General features: G+C 40.1%; 1 protein-coding gene and 1 long non-coding RNA gene across 2 annotated transcripts; one reads left to right on the forward strand and one right to left on the reverse strand.

Moving 5' to 3' along the window:
- Positions 1 to 289: 289 nt before the first annotated feature.
- LOC134802331 (zinc finger protein 724-like) lies at positions 290 to 22,956 on the forward strand. The gene is made up of 15 exons (XM_063774938.1): positions 290 to 585; positions 1,305 to 1,479; positions 2,745 to 2,783; positions 3,846 to 3,938; positions 4,580 to 4,714; positions 5,243 to 5,688; positions 6,711 to 6,927; positions 9,458 to 9,588; positions 15,354 to 15,428; positions 16,146 to 16,284; positions 17,811 to 17,920; positions 18,549 to 18,687; positions 20,467 to 20,598; positions 21,321 to 21,521; positions 22,272 to 22,956. The coding sequence occupies exons 1-15, from the start codon at positions 512 to 514 to the stop codon at positions 22,449 to 22,451; spliced, it is 2,286 nt and encodes a 761-aa protein (XP_063631008.1). The 5' UTR covers positions 290 to 511; the 3' UTR covers positions 22,452 to 22,956.
- On the reverse strand, positions 4,376 to 4,535 carry LOC134802539 (uncharacterized). Its single transcript, XR_010145862.1, has 2 exons — positions 4,489 to 4,535; positions 4,376 to 4,453 (listed from the first exon to the last, which is right to left on the reverse strand). It is a non-coding gene; the product is annotated as an uncharacterized LOC134802539 (long non-coding RNA).
- Positions 22,957 to 23,024: the final 68 nt, after the last annotated feature.

The raw sequence follows: 23,024 nt of genomic DNA on the forward strand, positions 1-23,024 counted from the left end.
GACAATTGAAAGGATTTTTGATTTAGTTGTGCTATACCATGTAGAAGTATATAAACATATACGATCTTTGTCTCTCATTTGTATAGACAGATAAGAGAGAAAGAGATGCAACAAAAGCTATACAATGCAAGTACAATATGACAATAGTGAAGCGCTTCTTGTTTTGCAACTAATCGATAAACCGGTTTTCGCTACATTTTTCTTGGATCGACCATAGCCTCACGCTGAAGTTAAAAAAAAATCTAAAAGAAAATGGCGAATGCGTCAAGGACATTTTTGACGTTTCGTGTATTTAGTTAGTTCTAAATTCTGAATAAATTCTACAAAAACATTAATATAAACGTAACGATATCGTGTCAAGAAAATGCCTTACAAAGAAAATAAGCACTGCAGTTGATTTAAGCTGACACAGAAATGTCTAATTGGATTATAAGTGTTATATTTACAAGATCTCGATGACTTCGATCTTTGTGTTATAAATAAGATATTATAAGTGAAAAACCTCATAGAAATGCGGTGCAGTGTGCAAAGCTGTTTCAACGATACGAAACGAACAACCAAAAGCCACGGGATTACATTTCACTTGTATGTATAACAGTTTATTTGGTTTGTTTGTATACATAATGTTATTAAGATTTAATTGAATTATTTTAATATTGTTTTGTGAATAATGTACTTGACTCAGTTGATAAAACCCTGTAGTTGTGAGCTCCAGGATCAACAGGAATAATAAAAAGCTTGCCATATTATTGTCTTAATGTTAAAACTACATTAAAATTAAAAACAGATACTTTGTCCAAAGAATTGATAAGGTTATAAGATCAATTTAGAACAGCACATGAAAAGCTGCCAACAATATGTGGACCATTATGTTGTCTGTAATAAATAAATTGATTGATTGTAACCAGTTAGGCTAATATGGTCACCTTTTTATCATTTGTCACCATGCCTGTCACATTCTAACTAGTATGAAAGTGCAAAAGTGACGCATGACATGACAAGTGATAAACATGCGACAATGATGTCCGTACAGTTACAGATACAACCTAAATTCCCTATAACTTGTTATAAAGAGTACCTACACCATGTTTAGAATTTCTGTTTTGTTTATGCTGCTATGTCCAATTCTATTCTGTTTTATTAAGCCCTTTTATTCTGAGTATGTCTCTTAGCTCAGTGTGCCGCTTGGCACAGGCCTCCTCCAGCTCTTTCCATTGGGGTCTGTCATGGGCCACTCGTCTCCAATTCGGGCCTGCTGTGAGTACTGTGTAATGTCCAATACTGATAGAATTATGTAACACTAGGTTTCCCAAAGAGCCAAATCTCCGGAATGCCTGGATGGAGGCGCTAGGCATGTCAGACTGGGAGCCAAAAGACCGCAGCACAATATGCTCGGAGCACTTCCGGAATGATGACTTTTATGAGACCAGATGTGGGCTACGGAAGATCAAGAATGGAGCTGTGCCTGTCTCTGCTCAGGTTTGTAACAAAAATTCAATAATAAGTCAACATTTAGATAATAATAGCAAATAAAAATTAGATATGTAGTCTGCCATTAGGGTGGTTCACGTTTGTATGGGAAAAATTCAAACTCTAGTTAGAAGAAGCGGCACCCCCTCATTTTGTTACACTTGTTATGTTGACAAAATACGCCAAGTTTTGTAATCTTATCTCAACTACAAGGGGGTGCTACAACACTTTGAAATGTTTCAAAGTTGTATGAAATCCAAAAAAAAAAGTATTTATTATTCAGAATTTTATTTAAGTATCTGGTTTCACACTATTTGCACATGTGATTTATAAGTTTTTAAGTAGAAAAACATTTTTATTTCTATTTTTTATAATTTTTCAAAAGTAAGATTTTTTTTTTTTAGATTTTTATGTAAGTAGTGGTTTTCACATTATTTGAAAGTGTGATTTAAAGGTTATTAAGTAAAAAAATATTTTTATTTCTGGTTTTTATGATTTTTTTTAGGTGAAATTCAAAAAATCTTACTTTTGAAAAATTATAAAAAATAGAAATAAATTTTTTTTTCTACTTAAAAACTTATAAATCACATGTGCAAATAGTGTGAAACCAGATACTTAAATAAAATTCTGAATAATAAATACTTTTTTTTTGGTATTCATACAACTTTGAAAATTTTCAAAGTGGTTGAGCACCCCCTTGTAGTTGAGATAAAATTACGAAACTTGGTGTATTTTATCAGCATAATAAGTGTAACAAAATAAGGGGGTGCCCCGTAGGAAAATAAAAAAAAATGTTTTTTGAACCACCCTATCTGCCATACAAATAACATACAAATGTATGTTTTTATATTTTGTAGAATTAAGTAAGTAAATATTCTTTATTGCACCATTTATTATACAATAAGAGCATATGTAAAAAAATATATGTAATAAAACATAGATAAGATATATGGATTTTGTAATCAGTTGATGAAAATTGGCTTAATTTTTGTGACGCTACAACGGAACACAGACCAACTTATCTAGTATACTTACTTATTGCTAGCATTTCTCTGCAAATGTTTTGTCTGGTTGCCCTTGACATAAGCCTCTCTCATATTCCTCCACGCGTCGCTATCCAGAGCCTATCTTCTCCACAAGGCTCCAGCCACCTGAACTCCTCTTCCCATCTCATTCTTTGCCCACCATCATTCCTTCCTTGGTATAACCACACTGTGTCTCTTTGAACATGCAGTATTTTTGTGTTATGATGACATATTCATTCCATCTTCCAGGATTTGGCCAATGATCTGGACGCACCTGCTGCTTTAAGGGTAAGATAACATTTTCAAGTTTTTCTACTATACCTAGCAAATGTCACTTGCTCATGCCTAGGTGTATGTATTTATATGTACAAAATTGTTGTCTTGTTTCTGACCACACTTGCATGCTTTATTTTTTGTCTTCTATCAAATGAATAAAAAAGTCGAGTGTTACTAAAATTTACTGAAATTTTCTTATTAATTTTTATGTCATAAAAATTAATAAATAAATTACATTTCACTTATAATAAGTAAATTTCTTTTCACTTATTAATTTTTATCTCATAAAAATTAGAAGCTCCACTGCGTAATTTTATAGGGAAAAAAAACAAGATGGTGAAAATAATTTTAACCCACATATCAACCCCCCTCGAGTGGAGACCGCGCATCGGCAAACGTAGCGTAGGACGCCCTCAGACTAGATGGAGCGATGACCTTCGCAAGGCGGCTGGCAAGAGCTGGATCAGAGTTGCCGCAAATCGTGCTCAATGGCGTGCAATAGGAGAGGCCTATGTCCAGCAGTGGACGAGAGTAGGCTGATGATGATATCAATCCCCGTTTTATGAATAAACAAGCCTGAATTAGTTAATAATCGTTAGTCATTATCTGTAATTTTGACATATATATTTGTAAGAAAGGGATAAAGCATAATTTAACTAAATCAGGCCCGTAAAGTGTTATGAATATGGGGGGTAACTCTTTACTGTACAGAATAAGTCACAAAGGTACATTACAAAGGCGAATCCATTCTTGTAAACTATGGTTTATGGGGTGTTTTAAACTACAAAAATAGGAGCGTGAACAGATAACCTTAACAGTCCCTTGATGACGTGATTAAGGGTCGGTTGCACCAAACTGTTCGTATCGTTAAAGAGTTCGCTAAATTTTTATGTATGGAAAGTTTCATAGTAAAGCGCCGGGGGGCGCCGGCTGACGTTGATCAGTCTGTCAAACTTGTTGTGTTGGTGCAACTGGCTCTAAGAGACACACGTCACAATTTCGCATAGGAATAACATACTTTAAATTCTTGTACAATGTGTACTTATGTACGAACATGCAATCTTCTATTTGCAGGTGTGCAGGATATGCCTGGCAACGGACTGCAAGATGTACAACATACGGGATCACAAGCTCGAGCAGGCCTTCACAGAAGTCAGTGGGATGACGGTAAGAAAGACCTCTATAATCCATACTTACTTTTTACATCTACCTGGAGTATTAGAAGATAGGACAGTCTACCTACAATAAAATCTAAGGCTGTATCTCCTAAACAGTGCGTCGTAGCGCAAAAATAATAAAATTTTCGTTCCCCGCCGCGCGTCTTTAGTAACTGGAGACGCCTTGGCTGTCATTTTCGGTACAAAACAGTTTGCCAATTTTTGCGGGGAAGGGCACGTCAAATGTATGCCTGTATGTTTGTACATGATTTGCACGTAACGTACAAATAGCCATGTCAGATAAACGTCAGTCCATACAAAAGTTTGCACAATTGTGCAAGGTTTTCGGCATAGGGGTAAACTCTTAAAGGCGACTCCGGTTATTAAATGCTCTAAGCACCCACCGAATAATCTATCACATTAGGACATGAAACAATCATCATCATATTTTTAATATTTCATTGCAAGTTTGAGAAAAGCACTATACAAATCTCGGCGAGAAAAGGGGTTGCCGGCCGCGTATCCCTATCGCCATCGCTACGCTCGGCCTCTATATCTACTTGGCCTGCAACCCTTCGTTTCCCGGCCTCTATAGTAATGTACTATTGTATTTAGTATTTTTTGTTGTATTCACGCAAAACATGTTTACAGATGAGTGAGGAAGACAAATTGCCTCAGCGTCTCTGCTGGGAGTGCGGCCATCGACTGTTAACAGCTGCCAGGTTTAGGAGCAAAGTCCTTAGAGCACATGACCTGCTCACCGGCCTTCCTCACGCCAGTCCATACGTGAGTAAATCGATAGATCAAATTCTTGATTATATCCCTCGTATGCTTAGACACCGATCCGGGCGTGTGAATTTAAACCTATTGTTCTAAATGTCAAGGTCACTTTTTCAATGATCAAATTTGACATGCCACACAAATTTTCTGTTCCTGGCGTGAATACATAAAATTTGGGACCATGCTTCAATCGCTTAAGACTCATCCTATGTGTCATGAGTGTGATGTGTGATTTATTATTTATTTGACGCCAATTTCGAAAACTAATTGCAACCCATTAGGGGGTAACTGATGGGATATAAAGTATCTATATAAGTGCCGAATTTCATCAACATGCAATCAGCCGTTTTTGCATGATGGATGACCAAACATCCTCATTTATACAATACCCTCGCCGCCAATAGGCCTATAAAAAGGCCTTCATTCCTTCCTTATTTTGTCAAGTCAATCTCTTAGAAATTTTTGATTGGTGGGTGCCTAAAGTTAATAAATAGTAGGATATTTTAAATACAGTTTTTTTTATTGTCTTTTCAGATCACAATACGCGACATCCGTTCAATAAACCGCCGCCAAAACCAACTGAGATCTCATCTGACATACAAATACTATGATCCTAACGATTTCCACATACACATAAATGAGGATGAAATCATAGTCAAGTCAGAAATCAAAGACACTGATGATATCGAACAAAAAGTACCGCCTATAACTGAAGTAGAACTTATAAAAGATGAAAAAAATAATACAGAATTATTTTATCAAGAATTTGATAATTATGATGATAATATTAATGATGATAATGAATATAATAATGATGCAAGTTATGTTGATAACGAGGTGAATGAAGATAGTGATGATAAGGTGTTAAGTGAAGTGTATGTGAAGAAGAAGAGGAAAGTCAAGAAGGTTAGAGTGAAGAAGAAGGAGAAGGTAGTGAGGAAGAAAGAGGAGGAAGATAATCCAGTGACTACTATGGATAAGTGAGTATCATATTTCAGTCTCTGTATTTATTAATCAGCATATCTTTGAAAAGAAAGATATATTGTTGCATACAAACCCAATAATTCTCAAATCTATATTATGACTAGAGACCGGCCCTGGCTTCGCACGGGTTACACAAAACCGTAACAAATTATACACCTAAACCTTCCTTAAGAATCACTCTATTGATAGGTGAAACCCGCATGAAAATCCGTTCAGTAGTTTTTGAGTTTATCGCGAACATACATACAAACGAACAGGCGCGGTGTGGGACTTTGTTTTATAAGGTGTAGTGATTGTGACAAGAGCGATGAATGTCGGCCAGTCGGTGTTTTAATTATATTTTAAAACAAATTGGTGCCTTTTCATTTATTCTTTCGTGTATAACAATCAAATGGTACTTCCAAAAAGTAGCACCTCAATGTATAATAAGATTTTATAACACTTTAAACTCTCGCGTTTTGTACACATATTTCATTACACGAACGGGTCTACCACGATATAAGTTCATTGTTTTACCTTTAATTCCGACGTCTTTCCGTGACCACAGCTGGTGCAACTCAGCTGAAACGTCGGAATTAAAGGTAAAAACAATGAAATTATATCGCAGTTGACCCGTTTGTGTAATTTAATAAGATTTTGTTACAAAAATCAATTCAAGCTTTCATCGCCGGCTACTTTATGTTCTCTTTAGTATATTAGTTACTTGCTACTCATAGAAAAGTAATGTCGGAAGGATATACAGTCAGCAGCAGAAGTTGCTAAGCGGCCCAGGTCATCAGATCATTGTGAACGATCTTGACGCGACTTTATTGTTAAGAGAATGAGAACATGTCAAGGTATTTTTGATCACCTCGCCCGCTTAGCAACTTCTGCTGCTGGCTATATGTCATATCTAACAAGACATTGAAAATACTTTGTATTTTTAGAATTTGTGAGTTATTAGAAAGAGAAAAATTTACAAAATTTTACAAGGTATATCAATAGGGGGGTTAATTAAAACTATCAAAATCCTCCACAGGTACAAAAACTCTGACGTGAAACGGCGCAAGACCACCGACGGTCTGGACGAGTCCCTCTTCACCATCACTACACTCAGCTACGACGAGCAAATAGCCGAGATACAGAAACGGCAGGAGAGCACCAACTACAAGAGCGCGCCGTACAAGTGCGGCGTGTGTTATAGAGGGTTCCTTGTACGGGACAGATATGATGCGCACGTCGTGAGGCATAGTGAGGTGAGTCGTATATATGTCGGCGGCCGATCGTAAGATCAGGCATATCGTGAAATTCCTAGGCATATCGTGGAACGTGAAAATTTTTGACTCGTTCCCTGAGTCGACGGAGACCCGCTACGTGGGGCTCCTATTTCTGGGCAGTTTGCCCTTCGGGCATCTGAAGCAACCTAACGAACCTATCCTACCTATGTATTGGTTTAATGTGACTATCGTCAAAACATTACACAGGAACATTACGATCGGCTTACGACATATATACTCACAAATAGCCGAGATACAGAAACGGCAGGAGAGCACCAACTACAAGAGCGCACCCTACAAGTGCGGCGTGTGTTATAGAGGGTTCCTTGTTCGGGACAGATATGATGCGCACGTCGTGAGGCATAGCGAGGTGAGTCGTATATATACTCACAAATAGCCGAGATACAGAAACGGCAGGAGAGCACCAACTACAAGAGCGCGCCGTACAAGTGCGGCGTGTGTTATAGAGGGTTCCTTGTACGGGACAGATATGATGCGCACGTCGTGAGGCATAGCGAGGTGAGTCGTATATATACTCACAAATAGCCGAGATCCAGAAACGGCAGGAGAGCACCAACTACAAGAGCGCGCCGTACAAGTGCGGCGTGTGTTATAGAGGGTTCCTTGTACAGGACAGATATGATGCGCACGTCGTGAGGCATAGCGAGGTGAGTCGTATATATACTCACAAATAGCCGAGATACAGAAACGGCAGGAGAGCACCAACTACAAGAGCGCGCCGTACAAGTGCGACGTGTGTTATAGAGGGTTCCTTGTACGGGACAGATATGATGCGCACGTCGTGAGGCATAGCGAGGTGAGTCGTATATATACTCACAAATAGCCGAGATACAGAAACGGCAGGAGAGCACCAACTACAAGAGCGCGCCGTACAAGTGCGGCGTGTGTTATAGAGGGTTCCTTGTACGGGACAGATATGATGCGCACGTCGTGAGGCATAGCGAGGTGAGTCGTATATATACTCACAAATAGCCGAGATACAGAAACGGCAGGAGAGCACCAACTACAAGAGCGCGCCGTACAAGTGTGGCGTGTGTTATAGAGGGTTCCTTGTACGGGACAGATATGACGCGCACTTCGTGAGGCATAGTGAGGTGAGTCGCATATATATATATATATACTCACAAATAGCCGAGATACAGAAACGGCAGGAGAGTACCAACTACAAGAGCGCGCCGTACAAGTGTGGCGTCTGTTATAGAAGGTTCCTTATACGGGACAGATATGATGCGCACGTCGTGAGGCATAGTGAGGTGAGTCGTATATATATACTCACAAATAGCCGAGATACAGAAACGGCAGGAGAGCACCAACTACAAGAGCGCGCCGTACAAGTGTGGCTTGTGTTATAGAGGGTTCCTTGTACGGGACAGATATGATGCGCACGTCATGAGGCATAGTGAGGTGAGTCTTGTATATATACTCACAAATAGCCGAGATACAGAAACGGCAGGAGAGCACCAACTACAAGAGCGCGCCGTACAAGTGTGGCTTGTGTTATAGAGGGTTCCTTGTACGGGAAAGATATGATGCGCGCGTCGTGATGCATAGTGAGGTGAGTCGTATTTGAGGAAATTGTGATTTTTTTACCTATGTTGACAGTGTATGACCAGTACCAATAAATAAATCTATCTATCTACAGTGACGTGCCACATATTTGAATGAGGTACTGTAAGGTATGGCATGTTTGTGTGAGGTGTGTTACATTTGAGTGAGGCACAGAAGCGTCACACCTTTTTGTGAAGCAATTCACATTTCAGTGAGGCATAGTGAGGTATATATATATACCAGTGCCACCTACTCCAGCTACTTATTGTTTAAAATGTTTATGTAAATGTTCATCACGAATATTTGTTCCTAAGTTATGGATGTTATCTATGTATGTATTTTGTGATGGAGCCTCACCGGGATGGTAGGAATTAAAGGCAGGATCCAGGACGAGTGGGTATTTATTAATTTAAATATAAAGGAACCTGTAACAATACAGGTTACGTGTTAACAGATATGTATAAAAACACTTTCGTAATTTACTTATAGAAGGTTAGAAGTTCCTATAACTTACAATATGTGCCTTGATGATGATATAGATATCTGGAAGGTGTGCAGGGCCACTAAACAAACACTATAGTACCGCACACTTATGCACACAGCACAGCACTTATATAAACGTTTCACTTAATAAAATAATATTATATAGGCTTTAGGCCGTATTTTACGAACTTATGAAGTACAGTCGGTTAGAATAAAATGTGATGTTTATTGATCGACGTATTGGATCGAACTGAAAATAAAAATCATGGAATGGAATTTGGAGAAGGATTTAAATTTGAAAAGGGAATTTAGAATTTGTATGGTGCCAGAAATAGTATGAAGATTGATAGTGTAACGTTTCGTTATACGCACCGTTACATATTTATCTATATAAGTATGTATATCGTCGCCTAGTACCCATAGTTCAAGCTTTGCTTATTAAGTGCTTTCATTCCAGCAATCCGGAGCCTACGAGTGCTTCATATGCAAGAGCCGGCTCAAGAGCGCTCGGGCGCTCCGAAAGCACCTCACAGCGCAACATACAGAAAAATTCAGCTGTAAGGGATGTCCGTTCGTCACCAGAAACAGGTAATTATTACATTGACAGGGGCTCCCTGTCAACTGTCTGTCACTGTCAACTCCAGAGTTAGGTCAAGAAAAGTCTGCATCGATTTTGATTGCCCACGCAGCGCACGTGTTATTTTATACGTCATAATTTCATAGAAGTTTGACGTTTAAAATAACACTTGCACTGCGTGGGCTATCGAAATCGCTGCAGGATTTTCTTGGTCTAACTTTATCTTCTTACTGAATAATAGGGGATATTACTGCAATGTTCTGCCGCCAGAGTGCAGCACTACCGACTGTAGTAAATTCATAGAGTAACTTATACATACTGTGCCTTAAACTGTTTTTTGACAAGTTTTCACAGACAATAAAATATGACAATGATGCATCAATGCGGTTTGTTAACAAGGGCCGGTAAACGCGAAAATCGAAATTAAGTTATCGCTGCCTCTTTATCGCTTGAATATATGCAAGCAGAAACAGGTAAGCAGCTTGAATATACGCAGTTCGCCGCGCGCGCGCCCCGCGTATGAACGTGTTGTGTTTTGCCGAGATTAACGAGTGACTATTGCTAAGTGTATACTATTTATTTAAATATGGTTCGGTGTAAAAAGTGCAAGCTTTTCGTGTCCTTGGACAAAGGTGAAGTAATTAGGTGCAAGGGACCGTGTGAAGGAGTTTTTCACAAACGATGTGTAAATCAAAAGCAATTTCAAATGAGAAATGAGATCTGTGATGGATGCTTCAAAGCCGATGCCAGTCCGAAAGCACAATCGCCAAAGTTGAACATAACTGATGTGAGCAAGGCCAGCGCGGAGACAGTCTTGACGGAGGTGAACAACAAACTCGGGATACTCTATGATTTACAAAAGCAAATCCAAGAATTATCTGACTCTGTAGACTTCTACGCTGAGCAGTATCAGGGCCTGCAAGAGTTTAAGGCAAGTGCCGAAAAAAAGCTGACTGCACTGGAAAACAGAAATATAAACCTACAAAAAGTCAACGAAGCTCTGGAAGCGAGAGTGGCACAGCTCGAGCTGAAAGAAGTGGAGAAGAACGTCGAAGTGGTGGGTCTAGCAGAGAGCAAAGAAGAAAATACGATGAAGATAGCCGAAACAATTGCTAAAAAGCTAGATTTAAACCCCAAAGACATAGAAGTTGCAAAGAGGGTAGGTAGAGAAAAGCAAAATGAATCCAAGCCGCGCCCGATAATTGTATCACTGCGTACAAAGAGTGCCAGGAATGAATGGATTTCTAAGAAAAAAATGCGGTTGACTAATGAGGATATATTGGAGAACGGAGTAAACAATCGACTTTATATAAACGAATCTCTTCCTAAATATATGCGACAGCACAAAAACAACGTTAAAAGATAAATATAAATATATATGGGTGCAAGACCTGCGAATCCTTGTAAAAAAAGACGATAATCTCAAAAAGATTACCCATATTCGATCGGAGGCGGACGTAAACAAACTCAGCTGTGATAACGCCGAGTGAACAATAAAGAACGCGCGGGACCACACTACGTGTTTTCCTTAATGTAATTAAAATTCAACGATCTCAATTTAGATGACAACATAGATTTTAAGCCTTTTACGCGAATAGATGATTGGGTCACTTATATTAAGAATACGTCTGAAAAACTACAAATAATATATTTAAATATAAGATCCTTAAGAAAGAACTTTTCTGAGATTTGTCTTCAAATTAAAGAGTGCGACTACAGTCAAGACATTATCATTTTAAGCGAGATAAATATTAAACAAGCGGAGTTGAGCTTTTACGAGATTCCTGGCTATGAAATGTACAGCTATACCAGAGAAACAAGGAGAGGAGGTGGTGTTCTGATGTATTTTAAAGCGGACCTCAACGTTGAACTTCAAGCAACACAGGTGTATTCTTCGGAAATGTTACATTGCTTAATTACCATGGGAGCTAATAAAATACATGTTATCGCGCTGTACAGGCCTCCCGATACGAACAAGCTATATTTTACAGAGGAATTAAAAAACCTTTTGAAACAAATACCTAGCAACCACAATGTTATATTAATAGGAGACACAAACATAAACTTGTTAGAATCGAATAGCAGTATTGATAACTACAGAAACACCTTGTGTGAATGCGGCCTGCAGAGTGGTATCAACGAGTGCACTAGGGAGGAGGTGGTGGCAGGTGTGCTATCAGCGTCGTGCATCGACCATGTGTGGGTGCGCACACGCATGCGCGCGCGCGTCGAGACACACATACTTAGGTGCAAATTATCAGATCACTACATGATAGGAGCGAACTTAAGTTTCAGTGAACGAAGTGAGTCCTCGGTTTCTAATTTGCGGTGTGTATTGGATAACAAATTAGTGAGGTCAGAGTTAGATAAAATAAACTGGAACGAGTTGTTGTCACTGGACTGTCCGCTGATGTTATATAATTTGATGTGTAGCACTTTTAAAAATATATACGATAAAAGTAAAAAAACTGTAAAGATTGTAAATAGGCGGGAAAATCAACCTTGGATCAACAGTTATCTAAGAATGATGATAGAACGTAGGGATGAGTTATTTAGAAAATGGAAAGCGGCCCCGAAAAATATGTTATTAAGGTTAGATTACACTAGACACCGGAACAGAACAAACAAGTTAATAAATTCAGCTAGAAATAAGTTTCGGAGAGAGGAAATATTTAACTGTAATGGGGATTGTAGAAAGATCTGGGCAGTCATAAACAAGTGGTTAGGTAATAAAAAAGATGATGTTGATACCGTTATAATGAAGTACTTGGGGAAGACGGATTCTGTACGAAATATATGTACGAACTTTGCCAAAACCTTCACAGAAGAAATTGACCGTGTTAAGCACCACTGTGACCACAATTTCTTAAACCGGTCAGCCTATGTAAGGCCAAGTAATGTATCTTTTAGGTTTCAGCTAGTTAATTCGCAGGAAATTGAAAAAATCATAGACCACTTAAACTGTCGGAAAGCTCCGGGGTTAGACGACATTAGAGTTTGTGACCTAAAATATGTGAAAAACAAAATAAGCCCAGTGCTAGCTAAATTTATAAACATGTGTGCCAAACAGGGTGTATACCCAGATTACTTAAAAAAGGCTATTATACGTCCGATTTTCAAACAAGGCAGTCACTGTGACTATTCTAATTATAGGCCTATCGCTATCCTATCCACAATAAATAAGATAACAGAAAAAGTAATAGTAGGCAGACTAAATACCTTCTTAGAAAATAATAACGTCTTATCAGACACACAACATGGATTTAGAAGGTCACACAGTACATCTACTGCTTTAGCGCAATTTGTGGACGATGTAAATGATAAATTGGATAAAAAAATGTATGTAGCTGTATTATATATTGACTTCAAAAAAGCTTTTGACACTTTGGACCACACATTGCTACTCAAAGCTATGCAAGAGTGCGGCATCTGTGGTCCAATTAGTCTGTGGTTTCAGAGCTACTTACATAACCGGTCGCTTCGCACGAAGATAATAGATGAAACGGGAGAAGAAGCCAATATAAAATACGGCGTACCGACTGGGTCAGTGTACGGCCCGGTCGGGTACATCATGCACGTGAACAGCATTAGCAACGTCGTGGAGCACTGCTCCACCTACATGTACGCGGACGACACGTGCCTGGTGTACGCCGACCGGGACGTCGCGCTCATGCGGGACAGGCTGCAGGCAGACTTTAACAACATTCTGAGGTGGGCACACGATAACGGTATTATACTGAATGTAGCAAAGACCAAGTGTATGTTGATAAAGTCTCCGTACCTCAAAATTCCCTGTGAACAATTCGGAATAGTAGGGCACACATATGAATGTTTGCACAATGACATGGTGTCGTGTAAGTGCAGTCGCCTTGAAATGGTCACTAACTATAAGTACTTGGGTTTAAATGTCGATAGTTGTTTTAATTGGAACCTCCATGTGGAGTCGGTGTGTAAAAAGTTAAGGTCTATATTATGCAAATTTATCAATTTAAAACCTATAGTAAATAAGGCGGTTCTATTTACACTGTACCACGCATTAGCAGATTCTGTGATAAGTTATGGATTAGTGGCATACGGTCGCACATTTAAAACTCAACTTGATAAGATCCTTAACTTACAACTTAGACTTGTTAAGATATTAGTAGATAAGAAAACTAAAGAAAAATGTAACAAGCACTATAACCAACTTTTTCAGAGCTGTAACATTTTACCTGTTCACGAAAAACTTAAATATCTGTTAGCTGTCGAACAGTATATGTGTCCTAAATTTAAGATAGTAAAAATATACAACAGAAGTCTAAGAGAATCTACACGAAAACGATATGTCGAGCCACAAGCCTCCAATTATTACGGCCGAAGAACAAGGCAGTACCTAATACCGCGTATTTTTAATGTCATACCCCCCGAGCAAAATATTTCAACAAAAACAATATTTAAGAAAAAAATTAGAAGTCTGTTATTAAATAGTTACGCTAATGCAAGTTAGTCATATTTAGTTTAGTAATTAGCATAGTATTAAGCATGAAGGTATAAACATTTAGGTATAATTGGGTGTATTTCATTCGCCAACAAACTGTTTCGCAGTTTGGCGAAGTTTTGTAATAGTTTTAAGTGTTTTTTGTTTATTAGCAATAAATTAAAAAAAAAAAAAAAAGAGTGATAGAGAGATTAGATAACGAAATTTCGATTTTCTTGTTTCGCGGTAGACCCCCAGATTGTGACAGATAGTGGTAGTGGCGCGACCTACGCAGAGTTTCGCGTAATATTCCCTATTGAATAAAATATTTTACGAATGTTATCAAATCAAGCATATTTTCGCGTCTTCAGTGCAAAATCATTAAGGCTCCATATAAAGATGGATTGGTTAATGACGTCACAGAATGTGTTCTCATACTAACTTCATGACAACGAATTGTCGTGTGTATACTCGTTTCTTTAAGATTCTGTGCGGAAAGAGAAGAGTCGTGGAATGTATGGGCACAAAATAAATAATAGTACTACCGTGCAGAAAGGACACTTCCTACAAAATCGAAATAAATGTATGGCACTATCCCTTTCGGCTATTTAGGGCTGTCAAAATTCAAGCCATTATCTTATCTGTGGTCGTGCACGCACGTCAGAATCAGTGTGGTACCGCACCGACTGGACCGAACCATTTGCTGCGTCCTGCAACACCGTCGACGCTGCTGTATGTGTCCCGTCTACATTACCTTACGAAGGTCGATGACATCGTAAAGTATGTGAAAACGAAGACCGGATTCATCCTGAGGGTCGCGAAGTTGGAATCTCGACACAATGCGAATTTTAATTCGTTTGTGGTGAGCGTTCCGACTGACCATCTAGCGACCTTCACCAAGGAGGAGTTTTGGCCGAAGGGTGTCAAGTTTCGGCGGTTCCGCGGCCGGCTCCCTGACACTGCGGGGTTGCGTAATGCATCGCAGCCATAATGTGATATGTAGTGTTTAGTTTTTTAAAGTTTAGTTATAAAATATATTTTTATATAATATGTATGCTAGTTTTAAGGTATTTATGTATGGGCCATTAGTTGCCTGAAATAAAGATTTTCATTTTCATTTTCATTTTTTTTCAAAGGGACGTCAAGTTGTGTCAACCCTAATAATTGCTCGGAGTAATGCCGAGCCGAACGGAGCCGAGTTTAGCCGAAGTCAGGAGTGTCCCCCCACTGGTATGGGACCCAATACATTCCACGACTCTTCTCTTTCCGAACAGACTCTAAGCAGAACCTATTCACATATATGATTCGTTTTATTTCCAGGGGTGTCGCCCGAGAGCACGAGAAGTGGCATGCCGGCACTAAGTACCAGTGCCCGCACTGTCCGAGCGAATTCGAGTGAGTGATTCTCTCCAGTATCATTCTCGCAGTTCCTAAGAGCGTTTTCACACTGTCCTATCCGATATCGGATACGACTAGGTTACAGTTAACTGTAAAAATATGGGTGTAGCCAACTTATTCAAAAATATGTCCCATAGTTCTTAATTCGCTGGCATAAGAGCTATGGGACATATTTTTGAGATGATTTGTGCACCCATATTTTTACAGTTGACTGTACAAAGTAAAAAAATTAAAACTCCTTTTTATTTTATTTATTGATGGAATTAAATTAATATTACCATGACCGAACGACACGGTTTAACCTTTTGAACGCCACAGACGGCAATTGACGTCAACGCAAAATCGTGACAACGACGCCAAAGACGGCATTTGACGTCGATCGTTTTTTGATGAAAATCTACTGAAAAATACCCCACTTTTAGGTTGGCATTCACAAAACTAAATTTTACCCCCGTGGCGTCAGTGGCACGGCAAATGGATACGCCGTTTGGCATTCAAAAGGTTAAAAACGATAAAATTAATAATTTGTATCTCTTCTTCCGTACCGGAAGGCGCAGCGTGGGTAGACCCCCACAAGGTGGACTGACGACCTGGTAAAGGTCGCGCTGGGTGCGGGTGGCGCAGGACCGGTCATTGTGGCACTCTTTGGGGGAGGCCTATGTCCAGCAGCGGATGTCCTCTGGCTGATATGATGATGATGATCTCTTCTTCCAGTAAACTGACGACATACATGGGCCACATAAGAATAAAGCATGTGTCCGACTTCGTGTGCGAGCTGTGCGGGTACACATTCGTCAGCAAAAAGGGCATCGACGTTCACAAGAAGAAGAAACACCGGCTGCAGGACAAGACGGTCGGTTTGTTTCACAGACTACACAGACACAGCATTATGAAGCGTTTACAAAGAGCACGAGGTCACCACACATATGTACAATACTACGAATCTAACAGCACAATAGAGTTGTATTCTACGTTATTTTATACTATAATAATCCAAGAACACCCCTAAAGCTTAAAAATTATAAATATTTTAAAATTACTCGAGGGTAATTGCTAATTGTGGGTGCAACTGAAATAAGCGGTCGCGCTGCCATACTAAATTTGTACGGGAGAGCATATGTGTGGTGACCTCAATTGACTTATGTGCTCCGTCTAGTAGTTGAGGTGGTCTCTGGTTTGTTTACACAATTAGAGCACACTACAGATGTAGTGCATAATTGTTTTCCTTCGTATTTTCTCGAAAACGTTCGTATTTGTCATGCTACTTCAGTCAACGTCAGTACTTTTTGTACCGAGATTGACTGAAATAGCAAGACACGTTCATGCGTTTCCGTGAAAATACGATGGAAAATAATTATGCACTACCTAAATCTGTAGCGTCTTTTGAGCGCGCAGTTGCCCCGATGTTGCATCGACCAGCAGCCATTGAGTTGACTATACTTCGTTTTTTTTAGCATTAGAAAGAACTTGAAAGAAGGTAAGCGATCTTGACATGACTTTTAATTGAAAAACGCTTTTTAAAAATCAATAACTATTACTTTTGAAAGCAGAAGAATATAAATGATCGTATTAGATTCATAATTGTTACATATTTGCCGTAACTTATTTTTAGAATGTGTTTTTCAATCAAGATTGACACATCAAGATTGTTTACCTTATTTCTAATGCTAAAAAAATTGAACTTTAGACGCCGACGCTCGGGACTGTCAAAAAGTCACTTTCTGTGCTGTACAACGGTATTTTTTTCAACTGTCAAACTCGGGGGCACGATTTTTTCACATCTTATTTTATTAAATCTTTGATAATTAAGTGCCTCCTCTAAACGCCGTCCTTGTAAAATGAATTCAGTTCCATGAAATACGAATACGATTTTTAAAACTTAAAGTTTATGAAACTAACTATTATGAAATATCGTGGTCACGGCACCAAACTGTAAAAAAATCAAAATCATCTACTGAAAGGTTAGCTGGATGAGATCCCTTATAGATATAAGTTTGCCTTTGTACAGTCGCCGTCAGATATATCGGAGCGCCCAAGGTGTTCACAAATATCTGAACACGCCTCTATTGTCAAGGCGTTAGAGTGTTCGTGTTCAGATATTTTTGATCACCACGGCCGCTCCGATATATTGTATACAATAAAGGGACTACTAACACAGAATAAATAATAGTACTATGTACAGAAGACTCACTTTCTAACAAAACGCGTCTGTTACGATCAGCACAGATATGGCCGCTAGGTGGCGACAGTGCCACGCGCGGCTTATGGCTAGCCACCAAAATTGGTGTGGAACGGATGTACTTGTAGCTACCTGTAGCAAAGCGAGGAAATCGCGGAGTGAGCCACGCCTGCTACTACTAAAATCTACTTTGATTGCAGGTGGACTTAGAAGGCCCGTACTGTGAGACGTGCGAAGTACGTTTCGTGTCGGAGGAGGCCCACGCGCGACATCTCAAGCTGTCGTCGCGGCATAGCAGCGATAGCGACCCGTAAGTCTCCACACATAAGCTCCATACATCTTCTGTGTATTTCTGTTGTTGTATGGAATCTAGAAGAATACTAATAAATTTAAAATTAAAAAAAAAAACCTTCCCTAATCACAAGATTTTAAACAATAGGGTATTTAAATGTATTTAAAATAATATAATTTCACACCATGCATGAAATAAAGCCGATAATTAATAGAGAAACATAGACAGAAGTTATTTTTAAACACAATATCTATTTAATAAATCGGATAGAAATATAAATAGTAGATGAGTTGACCGTCACGTCACTGTAATGTTTCATATACTTAAATTACATATTAGCAAATCGTTTTGACAGTTCTAAAAAAGAAACTGATTTGACTAGTAGGAAAATACCCTATTGTATGCCGAAAATGCCTTACATCATTTTGGCAAAGCACTGATGCCCTTCAAATTGCTGGATCGATTTTTATCAAACATAGCTAAGAACCACAGCAAGAAAACTCGCTTTCACGTTAAAAAAACTACATTGAAATCGGTCCATCCGTTTGAGAGCCACGACGCCACAGACAGACATTCTGGTCAAACGTATAACACTTTTTGCATTGGGGTATGAAGCTAAAATTAACCCAAACTTGTAATCTTACAGCAATCGCATCCGGAACGACTCACAAAGCATCAACGCGGAGAAGAACGGTCGAGTGATGCGGAGAGTTGAAAGGAGACCCGTCATACACGCGCGCGACGGAGAGAGACAGGACACCGCCGGACCCGTCACTTGCGAACAGGTACTGTGCCCTTGTGTGACACTTGTATTGTGGCATGAGAGGCTAGGACACACTTGTCACAGGAAACGTTGACTCACAAAGGATCAACGCGGAGAAGAACGGTCGAGTGATGCGGAGAGTTGAAAGGAAACCCGTCATACACGCGCGCGACGGAGAGAGACAGGACACCGCCGGACCCGTCACTTGCGAACAGGTACTGTGCCCTTGGGCCTTGTGTGACACTTGTATTGTGGCATGAGAGGCTAGGACACACTTGTCACAGGAAACGTTGACTCACGAAGGATCAACGCGGAGAAGAACGGTCGGGTGAAGCGGAGAGTTGAACGGAGACCCGTCATACACGCGCGCGACGGAGAGAGACAAGACATCGCCGGACCCGTCACTTGCGAACAGGTACTGTGCCCTTGTGTGGCACTTGTATTGTGGCATGAGAGGCTAGGACACACTTGTCATAGGAAACGTTGACTCACGAAGGATCAACGCGGAGAAGAACGGTCGGGTGGTGCGGAGAGTTGAAAGGAGACCCGTCATACACGCGCGCGACGGAGAGAGACAGGACACCGCTGGACCCGTCACTTGCGAACAGGTACTGTGCACTTGTATTGTGGCATGAGAGGCTAGGACGCACTTGTTACAGGAAACGTTGACTTACGAAGAATCAACGCGGAGAAGAACGGTCGGGTGGTGCGGAGAGTTGAAAGGAGACCCGTCATACACGCGCGCGACGGAGAGAGACAGGACACCGCTGGACCCGTCACTTGCGAACAGGTACTGTAGTACTGTACCCTTGTGTGACACTTGTATTGTGGCATGAGAGGCTAGGACACTCTTGTCACAGGAAATGTTGACTCACGAAGGATCAACGCGGAGAAGAACGATCGGGTGATGCGGAGAGTTAAAAGGAGACCCGTCATACACTCGCGCGACGGAGAGAGACAGGACACCGCCGGACCCGTCACTTGCGAACAGGTAATTAATAATATTTCGTACACAATGGCCACTCACCTTGCCCCGAATGTAATACCCTAGGCGACAGATTGACTGAAGATTGACAGAATCTCAGAATTCATAAGTTTCGTAACGCGAAAGTAAAAGTTCGAAATGCCGGTGTATTGTGTCAGTAAATATTTTTTTCTTGTACCACGTCACGTTGCCATTGTTAGCTGCCTAGATGGTTACGCCAAAATATTATGAACTGACTGCCCCAAGCAACATAAATAAAAAAAATACCTTAAGCAAACATTGATATATTTATGTATTTATTTAATCGTATGGCGCATATACATAAACATTTTTACAATAGATAGCTACATAACTATATAACATTGATATATTTAAAACTTCGAGCACACGGAAGGGAGTCGGCATTCGCACCATTTCCCCTCTGCCGAGGTACAAGATCAACTGTGCATGCACACAACTAGCGCGGTACGTGTTGTGACTTATCCGTACACAATAAAGAGATCGAGGTGTGCAAGATTTGTCTTTGACAAGTGTTTGTGTCGTCATTACAGAGTGGATTGTGTATGTAGTGAGTGAGAAGTGCGACTGTGTGCACGTTCCCCCCGCAAAAAATGACAGAACGATTAGTACGGTAAGATATTGCTTGGGCTCCTTGCTTCCGACGTTTCTGAAGCCGGTGCTGCTGAAGATTTAAAACGATTTGCGTATTTTCTAATATATCCGCCCTGTGTCTGTACTACCATCAATAAGTCTTTGGTATATATTTAACTTATCTATGGGCGGGTTTTACTAAATTAACTCCCAACTTTTTTCCAGTGTGGCATCCAACTGCGTGACCTACGCTTGTACGCGCAACACTTCCGGCGCGCGCACCCGGACAAGAATCGAACCAAGTACCCCGCGATGAAAACACCGTGCATGTGCGAGCAGTGCGGACGCATCTTCCAGGTAACGACTGATTTAGACGGCGCGCGAACTCGCATGCGATTTTAGCTACATTGCGGACTGTTGGTTACGTCCAATTCAACCTACCGATCAAAAACCTCAATGTAATGAAACTTGCATACGAGTTCTCGCATCGTCTAAATCAGCCCTAAAAGTTCTTTCCCGCCATACCCTGGTTGCAGGGGTTTAAGATTTTTCATGCATTTTGTATTTAAGTCCCATGAACGAGATCTATGGGACTTGATATAGGCATAGAGTAATATAAGTAAAGAAAAGGTGGTAACTCCATACATCAGTTTTCTTACCAAAACGAGAGTTATTTCGTAGTCTTCATCTAACGTCAAGTAGTGGGACTATCAGTACGCGTTTTTGTTTTATCTGCGAATTTTTAATATATACCACTAGTTCACTACACCTTATAAATCAAAGTCCCCCGCCGCGTCGGTCTGTTTGTATGTTTGCGATAAATTCAAAAACGACTGAACGGATTTTCATGTAGTTTTCACCTATCAATAGAGTGATTCTTGAGAAAGGTTTAGGTGTATAATTTGTTAAAGTTTTGTGTAACCCGTGCGAAGCCGGAGCGGGTCACTAGTAATATCTAATATATAATTCTTAGTCTATTATCGTTACTTTAAAGTTGGGGAATTTCCTAATGCCACGCATAGCAACTTTTTTTGCCGTGATTGTCCAAATTTATAAAAATCCACCCTGTATGTTTTCAGAGTATGGCCCTCCTAAAAGACCACATGTGGGTGCACACCGGCGAGAAGCGTTTCAAGTGCGACCGCTGCGAGAAGAGCTTCACCCAGAAGACGAATCTGGTGTTCCACATGAGGGTGCACAGCGCCACGCGACCCAGCTACGAGTGTCCCCTGTGCGGGAAGCACTTTGCCTTCTTCAATAACAGGCGGAGGCATATGTTTGTGAGTATTTGTCACCAGGACATCCTGCTTTGTCACAAAAACATCCCGTATATGTCACCAAAACATCCTGCATTTCATACTAAAACACCTTGTGTATATCACTAAAACACCCTGTATAATTATGTCATTCAGACGTCCTGTATGTATCACCAAAACACTCTGCATATGTCACCTAAATACCCTGCATATGTCACCAAAACACCCTGCATATGTCAGCAATACATCCTGTATACGAGTATGTTACCAAACCCGCTGCATATGTCACCAATATACCCTGTGTCTGTCACCAAAGCTCTCTGTTTATGTCACCAATACACCCTGCGATGGCATCATGCTTCCATTTTTATCGCCTGTCACTATGCCTGTCACTTTTGCACTTACATACTTGTTAGAACGTGACAGGCATGGTGACAGGTGATAAAAATGCGACCGTGCTACGGCCGCTGCATATGTCACCAATACACTCTGTATACGAGTATGTTACCAAAACCCCGTGCATATGTCACCAATACAGCCTGCATATGTCAACAAAACCCCCTTGAAAAAGTACTATTAAAGCTCACAGAGTCACTAGACTTGCACTAGACTTACTAGTAAATATAGTCTGTTAAGCCGTGTCCCTCAGTAGAAAAAAGCGGTAAATTTAAATAATGTAGGCGTGAAGGATTGTCGTCCCATAGAAAATTTGAATTTCGCGCCTTTTCTACTGACAAGTTGTTTTACCAGCTATATAAATATTTTTGTCCGCAGATTCACACCGGCCTAAAACCATTCAAGTGCGAAACATGCGGCAAATGCTTCACCACCGCCGGCGAGCAGCGTGCGCATGTTGAACACGTGCACATGAAGAAACCGTGGCCGAAACGGCAGAGGCACAGGGAGGCTGAGCCCGCGCCGTGGCAGAAATGTCTGGACCCTATGGAAGACTAGATTTTTCTTAGATCTAGTTAAACAAGCCTTAATTGGTAGAAAGTGGCTTTGAAATTAAATATCCTGGTCACGGCACCAAAATGTAAAATTACCTTTTTATACAATTTACAATGATGTCAATGATACTCTTCCCGGTAGTTGGGCTAAGTGAGTTTGAATTCACGCTCAGAGTAATTCAAAATTCGACTTCACTAGTCTCATTTGCATTTTATTAAAAAAAGAGTTATGACGAATACCATACAACCGCGAAGCATGCTGGGGACACTGAACCCGCAACAAGTGTATTTAATATTGAAATGATTGAAGAATTAATCTTTTATCGATAATCTTGATGAAACCGATAGAGACACTAGATGCTTTTATTAAATCCTTAAATTGTACCACGACGGTGACAAACAACATACGGCCTACGGCCTACCCTATCCCTATGGTAAGTGGTCATCATAATCTATGGAGTTTGAAGATTCAATGGTATCTTGTGTATATGTAGGTATATGAATATTCATTCAGGATATTCATTTACTATTTCATCACAATTTTATTTAATTAAATGAGTGCTGAGTGTGAAATTAA

Source organism: Cydia splendana, chromosome 24 (assembly GCF_910591565.1).
Source record: "Cydia splendana chromosome 24, ilCydSple1.2, whole genome shotgun sequence".
In the NCBI taxonomy this organism is placed as follows: domain Eukaryota; kingdom Metazoa; phylum Arthropoda; class Insecta; order Lepidoptera; family Tortricidae; genus Cydia; species Cydia splendana.

Coding starts and splice junctions, on each gene's coding strand:
- LOC134802331 (XM_063774938.1), top strand. CDS start 512: ATGCGGTGCAGTGTGCAAAGCTGTTTCAACGATACGAAACGAACAACC. Junction 4,715..5,242: donor TTCCTCACGCCAGTCCATAC/GTGAGTAAATCG, acceptor TTGTCTTTTCAG/ATCACAATACGCGACATCCG. Junction 18,688..20,466: donor GACCCGTCACTTGCGAACAG/GTACTGTGCCCT, acceptor ACTTTTTTCCAG/TGTGGCATCCAACTGCGTGA.